This window comes from Cinclus cinclus, chromosome 1 (genome assembly GCF_963662255.1).
Source record: "Cinclus cinclus chromosome 1, bCinCin1.1, whole genome shotgun sequence".
NCBI classification, from domain to species: domain Eukaryota; kingdom Metazoa; phylum Chordata; class Aves; order Passeriformes; family Cinclidae; genus Cinclus; species Cinclus cinclus.
In genome coordinates this window covers 131,951,999-131,965,592 of record NC_085046.1, presented here as the reverse complement: position 1 = coordinate 131,965,592, position 13,594 = coordinate 131,951,999, and the positions used below count along the sequence as shown (strand labels likewise).

The 13,594-nt window shown below is 49.6% G+C and overlaps 1 protein-coding gene across 1 annotated transcript in view; it reads right to left on the bottom strand.

The window, feature by feature from the left end:
* BAALC (BAALC binder of MAP3K1 and KLF4) overlaps positions 1–13,099 on the bottom strand; it is a 28,903-nt gene extending 15,804 nt beyond the window's left edge. Inside the window, exon 1 of the mRNA XM_062503331.1 lies at positions 12,937–13,099. Coding sequence (XP_062359315.1) covers positions 12,937–13,099 — 163 coding nt within the window. The remainder of the gene's footprint in view (positions 1–12,936) is intronic.
* Between the last annotated feature and the right edge of the window lie 495 nt (positions 13,100–13,594).

The following is a 13,594-nucleotide window of genomic DNA, read 5'->3' as shown; positions in this document are numbered from 1 at the left end:
GACTGCTGCCCATGGGATGGACTCATGTTTCAGCAGTTCTCAGAGGGCTGTTTCTTGTGAGATGGGCTCACACAGGAGAAGTTCATGGAGAACTATCTCCTGTGAGAGGGACCCCACAGTGCAACAGGGGAAGGACTCCTCTCTCTCTAGGCATCAGGAGAAGCCTTGGGTGATGAACTGACCATAATCCCTATTCCTTCCACCTTGAGCCACTTGGAGAGGTGGTAGAGCTGGGAAGGAGGGAGGGTGGGGAGAAGGTGTTTTTAAAGGCTTATTTTACTTCTCATTATCCTGGTCTGATTTTTTTAGTGTAATAAATTCTCTTCATATCTCTAAGTTGAGCCTGTTTTGCCAGTGACAGTATCTAATGGATGATTTCTCTCCCAGTCCTTATCTCAACCCTTGAATCCTTCATTAAATTTTCTCTCCTCTGTCCAGCTGTGGAGGGGAGTGAGTGAGTGCTTTGGTGGGTTCCTGACATCTGGCCAGGTCAACCCACAACAGCACGTTCAATGGGAAATGGCAAAGGTGCTGTTCTCACGTATTCTCACTCCTCTCTCCAGCTGCTCTTCCGCAGGTACTTCCCCCCCATACCTCTTAAATAAGTTATCCCAAAGGTGCCACCACTACTGCAGGTGAGATAAGCCTTGGCCAGTGGTTGGTCCATCTTGGAACTGCCTGGCTCCACAGGATGTGGGGAAAGCTTCTAGCAGTTTCTCATAGAAACCAACCCTGCACCCTGCTCCCGCTACAAAACACTGCCATGCAAACACATTATTATACCCAAGGCCTGGGCTAAGATGGAAAGGGAATTGCTGCAATATGCCTACAGTCCAGGAAGAGCTGCATTTATTCACTTCAACTGTAATGCTGAACTGTAATAAGGCTATCTCCTGAAAATATCACATCAGAATGACTGTTATAGCTGTTTTTTAAACATACCAGATTTTGAAACAACCTATTAGTAAATGAACATACAGGCACAAGAGCACAAAGAGATGCTGATATACCCATGTAAGGCACTGATCCCTCTTTACCTCTTGACCTAAACCAGATGGTTTATTCAATATTTTTCTGCTGTCCAATTCAGGAAAAACACTCTGCTGCACCGGGTTCTTCATTTACAACCTGACGCTTGCTTATTTATTTCCGCTGATCTCTTAACTTGGCGGACACCCGGAGGAGGAGGAGGAGGAGGGAGCGGATGACGGCAGCGCGGTCCGAGCCAGCATCATTCCCTGTTGTCACGGCAACTGATGCTGCACAGCCCGGCCGCGGCTGCGGCTGCTCCCGGCGCTCTGCCGCGCACCGTGCGCAGCTCAGCGCCCGAAACTCCGCCGAGAAAGGCTACTCCTGCAACGCCGCCTGCTGCAGAGCCAGTCTCGCAGAAGCCTAGCTGCAAACTGTGAGCCTGGTCCATGAAACGTCCCGGAGTTGTCAGCGATCAGGAAACTGCGGAGCGGCAGCATGAGGCAGGCATTTAGCCCCAGAGAGCAGAGCAAGAATCATTCACAAACGCACAAGCATATTAGGGCAATTATGCAAGATAAACTGTTAGCCAGCCAGATTGCTAGACAGTGATAAAATTTCTCCTGTATTCCTCCGATTTTCTCTATTTATTTTACAAAGGAGTTGATTGTCCTCCCGTTTAAAAGCTATTTTGCAAATGTCTTCACTGATCCTAAATTGAAGGTTTACTCCTGGCAGACCACTTACTGCGGTTATGTTTGCTGATGCCACGAGCAAGTTTTCCTTCTGTGTACATCACGTGAGTCTGGGTGAAACACGGATAATGTTTTCTTTAATATGCTTCAGGGGAAAAAAATGACTTCACTAAGGAAAAAGTGTAAAGTTCAAAGAATAAAAAGCAGGGGTTTTTTTCGCTGATATTGTGGGTCACATAAAAAAATAAAAAAATATTTTACTCGTTGAGGAACTGGACAAGTCAGTCCTGAGGCAATCAATATTCAGCTTTTCTATCCTGATACAAAAGAATTATTTTTTACTTGGTTGCAACATCATTTAAAAATTAATTACTTTTATTTGCATTTTACTAACAATCCTTGTTAAAGATTGGGGTCTGTGCTGGTTGCTGTGGAAAAACAGTAAAGAGAGATCCTGTCTTAAGGCACTTGCAGCCCATGGGGTGAATTGATTGTAAAGTCTCTCTGACCACAAGACAATGTGTCATATCCATTCTGAGGTGCTTTCAGGTATAATAAAGAAAAAAATAATTGAACACAGCAACTGACTTAGTGAAAATAGAAAGTAGAAATAAGATGGCTTTAAACCTCCTTTAAAACAAACAAAATTAATTATTATTAGAGTTGATATTGAATGTGTTTATGGAGTACTTTTAGAGTCCTGGTTTCTGCTAGTAAATTGTACATCTTAAATTTCTAGAATATACATAGACATACACATATCAGCAAGTTACCCCAACATAATACGACAGGTTGTGCAGACATATTCCAAAATACTTGTCAGTTTTGTGAGCTTTTTGTGAATTCAACCTAGTCCCCATGGTTTGCATGTAACCCATGGTGACTGCCCTGGGACTCATCTGTACCCACGGATTATTACCTCCTCTGGAAGTCATTACTTTGCTAACACTTCCACTTAGCTGAATCAGACCCTCTAAAGAGAAAGCAATTTGTGCAAGGAGCTGCAAGGTTCAAGGAACGGTTACTAAGCAGAAATGTAGTCTATTATTTCCCCCAGCTATAGCCTGTGCAGTACCTCAGTCCTTTGAAAAGTTCTTTGCTCACATAGCAATGGATCTTCTTCCAAGAAACTGCTTTATTGTAAAGGCTCACTGTGATTCTTTCCTTTTTTCTCCCTCACAGAAGCCACTCACCCGATGAACAACACATACACTTATCTTCCAGAAAACGCCTTTCAATTCCAGCACCTGCAGTACTTCATGATGTTATTTATTACTTTTCTATCCCTCTTTATCCATGTCTGCTTGCCCTGTTCCTCATTGCCAAAGCCTCAGCAGTGTGCTGCAACACTATTAAGTTACAGGATATACATTATTATATAAATTACAACCACCTATATTTATGTCTGTTGGTGACTTCTCATGACCCAAGTCACTTCCCATGAACCTAAGATCTCTCTTATTTTAGGTATGTTATAGCAACTAATACTGTCCTATATGTCTTCCTGTAAAAAAACACACAGATTACAATACACTTTATAAAAATGGATGTAAAAATTCAAGTAGGGAAATTAATAACTAGTATAAGAAGGGATAAATAGAAATTGGAAAAATATAAAAGCAAATGAGAAAATTCTAAAACCTCAATACCTGTCTTTTAATTTAATAATATTTAAGCTTTCAAAAATATTTGGTAAAGATACAAACCTTTGGCTAAAGAAATACATACAGTTCCAATGAGAGCAGGCACAGAAAGCTAAATGTACTGACTGAAAAAAAAGAGAAACATATGAAATTTGTGCTGGTATGAAATTACTAAGATTAATATATGGTAGCTATTAACCCTTTCCTCATTGATACACTCTCTGATTCTGTATACATGGCAGTCTTCCAGCCCTGAGTGATTTACTCCTCTTTACATTTTGATGTCCAATTCTGTTGTTTTTTCTACAACTGAAACATGTTGACAGTCACAACCATCTCTTACTGCTTTTGTCTTTTCCCAAAATATTTCTTTCATCCTATCTCTATGTCCCTCTCTTCACAGAATTTCAGCAACTCATACCAAATGAAAAATGACAAAGAAGAACTTCATCCTCTATCCCCATCCTCATTTGGCTGGTGCCTCCTCCCTTTCTGTATCCCAGTTACAGTGCCTTCCTACCTTCACCTGTGCCAGTGTCATCTCCCACTTCCCCATCTCACCCATCCTGCTCTTGTTCCCTCCCTTATTCTTCTTTCTGTCCCTCAATCTTAGATAATTTTCAGTTCTCACAATAAAGGCATGTTTTCCTCTTCATGTCTTAAACCCATACTTGACCTCATTTGCCCCTCCAATTGCTCCTTCCTCTCCCTTTCATCTGTAAATTCATTTACAGTGCTGTTTCTAGTCCCTGGAGTACCTCTCATCCCTATTCCTTCCCTACCTCAAACCTTACCCTACAACAGCTCTCCATGAAGTACTTTATGACTTTTGAGGCACTATATGGGAGCAGTGTGTGTTCCTTAGGTTCCTTAAACTGCTGCCACCACAGCTCTGTTGAAGAGTGAATCTTGCCCTGAAATTCTACTCATAGTTTTTGCTCCTACTCTGTCCTTTCCTCATCGCTTTGCTTCTAATTTCTTCTTCAAGGTTTTCTTGTAAAGCTTTTCATGCCCTCATCAGTCTCGATTGGTCTCAGGTGTTGATCTCATCTTTGGTATTCTCGTCTCCAAACACAAAGCCAATTATCACATGATTCTAGGAAGAATATTTACTGATCTACCTCTTTATTACCTCCTATTCAGAGTCAGATCTTGGGCTGTCTAGCTTCTGTTTATGATGTTTAGGCACCAACGCAAAGCAAACATGGCTAAGATAATGCTAAGTGTGGGTTAAAAAGTAATACTCTGTTTAGCTTTCACTGCTGGAGACAACACTATTACCTGTAATTTGAACTTACTGATCAGCATCATCTTGAACTTCTTTAAATTCCTTATCTAATCTTCTTTAATATGATATTTCATAGACCCATTCACCTTCAATTTATCATAATTCTCCAGTTGACTACTACAGAGTCTGTCTTTCTTTACCCTTTAGGAGTACAACATAGACCCTTTGTGACTTCTCCCTGCATATCATATTTTGGCCAGCACAGAGTTGTGGTCCCTATTCCAGCTGGCATGTGATGCCCACCCTTGTGAATCTTTACTCCTGCACTTCTTTCCTGGTGCTTTATTGCTTTCTATAAAAGTCTGTAAAGCCACTTCTTTTCATCTGAACCTGCTTATAGGCATTTACTGCTTTATATGGAAATGATAATCTATTCTGGGCAGCAGACATTTATACAATATCTAGCACAATGGATTTCTGGACCTAGGCTGAGATTTCTAGATACTGCTGTAATACACAATAATTCTTAAAACATTTTAAATTTCAAATCAGATCAGAGCTCCTCAATCCCTTTCCCACATCTGCCACTTCTGTAACACATGCACAACTAGGGATGTAGCATACTGGCAAGAACTGGGAAATTCAAACTTGATGGTCTGCTCTTGCGCAGCCCACCCTCTCTGGTCATGAACCTTCGACGTATCAGAAGGGATCAGAGGCAGAGGGGAAGAAAGCTGCCTCTTCCCTAATTTCAATTTGTTTCCTAAGTTATTTGTCTTGCTAAAGAAATAGCCATGTATTCCGCAGCAAGGGCCTCAAAGACCAAGCTCTCTTCTCTCCTGAGAACACTATTCCACAGTTGACAGCGTCTCTATGCCCTTGCTCGTAGCTGAGCACCGCCGTGAGCGGATCTCTAGAGCCCGAGGCAGCTCTGATAGTCCAGAGCGCGGCGGGGCCGCTCCCGGCCCGGCCCCGCTCCCGGCCCGGCCCTCTCCCGGTTCGGCCCTCTCCCGGTTCGGCCCCGCTCCCGGCCCGGCCCCGCTCCCGGCCCGGCCCTCTCCCGGCCCGGCCCCGCTCCCGGCCCGGCCCTCTCCCGGTTCGGCCCCGCTCCCGGCCCGGCCCCGCTCCCGGCCCGGCCCTCTCCCGGCCCGGCCCCGCTCCCGGCCCGGCCCGCTCCCGGCCCGGCCCCGCTCCCGGCCCGGCCCCGCTCCCGGCCCGGTCCCGCTCCCGGCTCGGCCCCGCTCCCGGCCCGGCCCCGCTCCCGGCCCGGTCCCGCTCCCGGCCCGGTCCCGCTCCCGGCTCGGCCCCGCTCCCGGCGGGGCTGGCCGGGCAGCGCAGACGCTCCGAGCGCTCCGAGACTCCGCAGCTGCAGCGCAGCCTTGGGCGCCTGCATTTCTTAGGGCGGGCGGAGGGGCGGAATGCGTTCTCCCCACAGCAGGAAAACGGGTGGATCGGCACACACACCCCCGTGCACACACACCGTGTGTGTGTAGGTGTACATACAGCGTGTGTAGGGGCATACACAGTCAGTGTGTGTGTGTAGGAGCACACACAGTGTGAATAGGGGCACACACACACACACACTCACACAAAGTGTGTATAGGGGCACACACACTCACTCACACACACACACACACACACACACAGTGTGTATAGGGGCACACACACTCACACATACACACTCACACACACACAGTATGTATAGGGGCACACACACACACAGTGTGTATAGGAGCACACACACACTGTGTGTATAGGGGCACACACACTCACACATACACACTCACACACACACAGTGTGTATAGGGGCGCACACACACACACACACAGTGTGTATAGGGGCACACTCACACACATTCACACACACACTCACACACACAGTGTGTATAGGGGCACACACACACACAGTGTGTATAGGGGCACACTCTCACACACACACACACAGTGTGTATAGGGGCACACACACACTGTGTGTATAGGGGCACACACACACAGTAAGTATAGGGGCATACACACACACACAGTGTGTATAGGGGCACACACACACACACTCACACAGTGTGTATAGGGGCACGCACATACACACTCACACACTCACACACTCACACACAGTGTGTATAGGGGCACACACACACACACACACAGTGTGTATAGGGGCACACACACACACACAGTGTGTATAGGGGCACACACACTCACACATACACACTCACACACACACAGTATGTATAGGGGCACACACACACACAGTGTGTACAGGAGCACACACACACACACACTGTGTGTATAGGGGCACACACACACACACACACACACACAGTGTGTATAGGGGCACACACACTCACACATACACACTCACACACACACAGTGTGTATAGGGGCACACACACACACAGTGTGTATAGGGGCACACACACACACACACACACACACTGTGTGTATAGGGGCGCACACACACACACACACAGTGTGTATAGGGGCACACTCACACACACACATTCACACACACACTCACACACACAGTGTGTATAGGGGCACACACACACACAGTGTGTATAGGGGCACACTCTCACACACATACACACAGTGTGTATAGGGGCACACACACACTGTGTGTATAGGGGCACACACACACAGTAAGTATAGGGGCATACACACACACACACAGAGTGTGTATAGGGGCACACACACACACACTCACACAGTGTGTATAGGGGCACGCACACACACACTCACACACTCACACACTCACACACAGTGTGTATAGGGGCACACACACACACACACACACACAGTGTGTATAGGGGCACACACACAGTGTGTGTATAGGGGCACACACACTCACACACACACACACACAGTGTGTATAGGGGCACACACACACACACACACACAGTGTGTATAGGGGCACACACACAGACAGTGTGTATAGGGGCACACACACTCACACACTCACACACACACACAGTGTGTATAGGGGCACACACACACACACAGAGTGTATAGGGGCACACACACAGTGTGTGTATAGGGGCACACACACTCACACACTCACACACACTCACACACACAGTGTGTATAGGGGCACACACACACACAGTGTGTATAGGGGCACACACACACACTCACACACACACACACAGTGTGTATAGGGGCACACACACACACTCACACAGTGTGTGTAGGGGCACGCACACACACACACACAGTGTGTATAGGGGCACACACACACACTCACACAGTGTGTGTAGGGGCACGCACACACACACACACAGTGTGTATAGGGGCACACACACAGTGTATAGGGGCACACACACTCACACACTCACACACACACACACAGTGTGTATAGGGGCACACACACACACACACACACACAGTGTGTATAGGGGCACACACACTCACACATACACACACACACACAGTATGTATAGGGACACACACACAGTCACACAGTGTGTATAGGGGCACACACACACATACACAGTGTGTATATAGGGGCACACACACACACTGTGTGTATAGGGGCACACTCTCACACACACACACATTCACACACACACTCACACACACAGTGTGTATAGGGGCACACTCACACACACACACACTCACACACACAGTGTGTATAGGGGCACACTCTCACACACACACACACAGTGTGTATAGGGGCACACACACACACTCACACAGTGTGTATAGGGGCACGCACACACACACACACACACACACACACACACAGTGTGTATAGGGGCACACACACAGACAGTGTGTATAGGGGCACACACACAGTGTGTGTATAGGGGCACACACACTCACACACTCACACACACACACAGTGTGTATAGGGGCACACACACACACACAGAGTGTATAGGGGCACACACACAGTGTGTGTATAGGGGCACACACACTCACACACTAACACACTCACACACACAGTGTGTATAGGGGCACACACACACACAGTGTGTATAGGGGCACACACACACACTCACACACACACACACAGTGTGTATAGGGGCACACACACACACTCACACAGTGTGTGTAGGGGCACGCACACACACACACACAGTGTGTATAGGGGCACACACACACACTCACACAGTGTGTGTAGGGGCACGCACACACACACACACAGTGTGTATAGGGGCACACACACAGTGTATAGGGGCACACACACTCACACACTCACACACACACACACAGTGTGTATAGGGGCACACACACACACACACACACACAGTGTGTATAGGGGCACACACACTCACACATACACACACACACACAGTATGTATAGGGACACACACACAGTCACACAGTGTGTATAGGGGCACACACACACATACACAGTGTGTATATAGGGGCACACACACACACTGTGTGTATAGGGGCACACTCACACACACACACATTCACACACACACTCACACACACAGTGTGTATAGGGGCACACTCACACACACACACACTCACACACACAGTGTGTATAGGGGCACACTCTCACACACACACACACAGTGTGTATAGGGGCACACACACACACTCACACAGTGTGTATAGGGGCACGCACACACACACACACACACACACACACACACACACACACAGTGTGTATAGGGGCACACACACTCACACACTCACACACAGTGTGTATAGGGGCACACACACACACAAACACAGTGTGTATAGGGGCACACACACAGTGTGTGTATAGGGGCACACACACTCACACACACACACACACACACAGTGTGTATAGGGGCACACACACACACAGTGTGTATAGGGGCACACACACAGTGTGTGTATAGGGGCACACACACACACAGTGTGTATAGGGGCACACACACTCACACATACACACACACACACAGTATGTATAGGGGCACACACACACTCACACAGTGTGTATAGGGGCACACACACACATACACAGTGTGTATATAGGGGCACACACACACACACACTGTGTGTATAGGGGCACACTCACACACACACACATTCACACACACTCACACACACAGATTGTATAGGGGCACACTCTCACAAACACACACACTCACACACACAGTGTGTATAGGGGCACACTCTCACACACACACACACAGTGTGTATAGGGGCACACAGACACACTGTGTGTATAGGGGCACACACACAGAGTAAGTATAGGGGCATAAACACACACACACTGTGTGTATAGGGGCACACACACACACACTCACACAGTGTGTATAGGGGCACGCACACACACACACACACACACACACACACTGTGTGTATAGGGGCACACACACACACACTCACACAGTGTGTATAGGGGCACACACTCACACACACACACACAGTGTGTATAGGGGCACACACACACACACAGTGTGTATAGGGGCACACACACAGTGTGTGTATAGGGGCACACACACACACACACTCACACACACACACACAGTGTGTATAGGGGCACACACACAGTGTGTATAGGGGCACACACACACACACACACACACACACAGTGTGTATAGGGGCACACACACACACACAGTGTGTATAGGGGCACACACACTCACACATACACACTCACACACACACAGTGTGTATAGGGGCACACACACACACAGTGTGTATAGGGGCACACACACACACACACACACCCTGTGTGTATAGGGGCGCACACACACACACACACAGTGTGTATAGGGGCACACACACACACAGTGTGTATAGGGGCACACTCTCACACACACACACTGTGTGTATAGGGGCACACACACACAGTAAGTATAGGGGCATACACACACACACAGTGTGTATAGGGGCACACACACACACTCACACAGTGTGTATAGGGGCACGCACACACACACTCACACACTCACACACTCACACACAGTGTGTATAGGGGCACACACACACACACACACAGACAGTGTGTATAGGGGCACACACACTCACACACTCACACACACACACACAGTGTGTATAGGGGCACACACACACACACACACACAGTGTGTATAGGGGCACACACACAGACAGTGTGTATAGGGGCACACACACAGTGTGTGTATAGGGGCACACACACTCACACACTCACACACACACACAGTGTGTATAGGGGCACACACACACACACACAGAGTGTATAGGGGCACACACACAGTGTGTGTATAGGGGCACACACACTCACACACTCACACACACTCACACACACAGTGTGTATAGGGGCACACACACACACAGTGTGTATAGGGGCACACACACACACTCACACACACACACACAGTGTGTATAGGGGCACACACACTCACACACTCACACACACTCACACAGTGTGTATAGGGGCACACACACACACTCACACAGTGTGTGTAGGGGCACGCACACACACACACACAGTGTGTATAGGGGCACACACACAGACAGTGTGTATAGGGGCACACACACTCTCACACTCACACACACACACACAGTGTGTATAGGGGCACACACACACACACACACACACAGTGTGTATAGGGGCACACACACTCACACATACACACACACACACAGTATGTATAGGGGCACACACACACACAGTGTGTATAGGGGCACACACACACACACACACACACTGTGTGTATAGGGGCGCACACACACACACACAGTGTGTATAGGGGCACACTCTCACACACACACACACTCACACACACAGTGTGTATAGGGGCACACACACACACACACAGTGTGTATAGGGGCACACACACACACTCACACAGTGTGTATAGGGGCACGCACACACACACACACACACACACACAGTGTGTATAGGGGCACACACACTCACACACTCACACACAGTGTGTATAGGGGCACACACACACACACACACAGTGTGTATAGGGGCACACACACTCACACACTCACACACACACACACAGTGTGTATAGGGGCACACACACACACAGTGTGTATAGGGGCACACACACTCACACACTCACACACACACACACACAGTGTGTATAGGGGCACACACACACACAGTGTGTATAGGGGCACACACACTCACACACTCACACACACACACACAGTGTGTATAGGGGCACACACACACACAGTGTGTATAGGGGCACACACACAGTGTGTGTATAGGGGCACACACACTCACACACTCACACACACACACACAGTGTGTATAGGGGCACACACACACACAGTGTGTATAGGGGCACACACACTCATACATACACACACACACACAGTATGTATAGGGGCACACACACACTCACACAGTGTGTATAGGGGCACACACACACATACACAGTGTGTATATAGGGGCACACACACACACACACTGTGTGTATAGGGGCACACTCTCACACACACACACATTCACACACACACTCACACACACAGATTGTATAGGGGCACACTCACACACACACACACTCACACACACAGTGTGTATAGGGGCACACTCTCACACACACACACACAGTGTGTATAGGGGCACACACACACACTGTGTGTATAGGGGCACACACACAGAGTAAGTATAGGGGCATACACACACACACAGTGTGTATAGGGGCACACACACACACACTCACACAGTGTGTATAGGGGCACGCACACACACACACACACACACACACTGTGTGTATAGGGGCACACACACACACTCACACACACACACACACAGTGTGTATAGGGGCACACACACACACAGTGTGTATAGGGGCACACACACTCACACACACACACACACAGTGTGTATAGGGGCACACACACAGTGTGTATAGGGGCACACACACAGTGTGTGTATAGGGGCACACACACTCACACACACACACACACAGTGTGTATAGGGGCACACACACTCACACACTCACACACACACACACACAGTGTGTATAGGGGCACACACACTCACACACACACACACACACACAGTGTGTATAGGGGCACACACACACACAGTGTGTATAGGGGCACACACACTCACACACTCACACACACAGTGTGTATAGGGGCACACACACACACACACACACACACAGTGTGTATAGGGGCACACACACACACACACAGAGTGTATAGGGGCACACACACAGTGTGTGTATAGGGGCACACACACTCACACACTCACACACACTCACACACACAGTGTGTATAGGGGCACACACACACACAGTGTGTATAGGGGCACACACACTCACACACTCACACACACACACACACAGTGTGTATAGGGGCACACACACACACTCACACACACATTGTGTATAGGGGTACACACACTCACACACACTCACACAGTGTGTGTAGGGGCACACTCACACACACCCCCCACACCCACATCCCCCCGTGTGTCGCAGGCGTTCCCCTCCCCGCCCTGCCCGCTCCCCTGTCCTGCACTCACCGGGGCGCTGGCCGCCCTGCTCCCGGCCGGGGCCCTCGGCGCTGCCCTCCTGCTGCGGGCTCTCGGAGTCCGTGTTGGTCAGCCAGGTGGACTCGGTCTCCCGCGTCCAGCTCTCGTAGTAGCGGGGCTCGATGGCGTCGGCCCGGCTGCCCCCGCAGCCCATGGTGACGCCCCGCTCACCGCCACAGCCGCCGCCGCCCGGGCAGCATCGCCCCGCCGGGCACGGCCTCCCCGCCGGCCCCGCTCACGCTCTCAGTCCATCCCCGCTCGCCCAGCTCTCCACGGCTCCGCTCGCCCTTCTACCTCTTTTCCCCGGCTTTATTATCTCCGCTGACCCCCACCTCGACTCCTGGCTGTCCCCTCCCCTTCTCCTCCCGCAACCCTCTTCCCTCCCCTCCCGCTTCTCTCCGCTCTCCCATCCCACCGCCTCCCGGCTCATCCCCGATCTTTCCCCATCCGCGGGTATCTCCAGAAGCGGGGGCTGCTGCCTCCGCCGCGGCGCTGCCTGTGCCTCTGCCCTGCCGCGCCGCTCCGGCTGTCCGCGGCCGGGCAGCAGCTCCCTCCTGCGCGGGTTGGGATCTGCACGGACAGCATTGACACGAACTGACAGCATTTACACGGAGGGACAGCATTGACACGGAGGGACAGCACTGACACG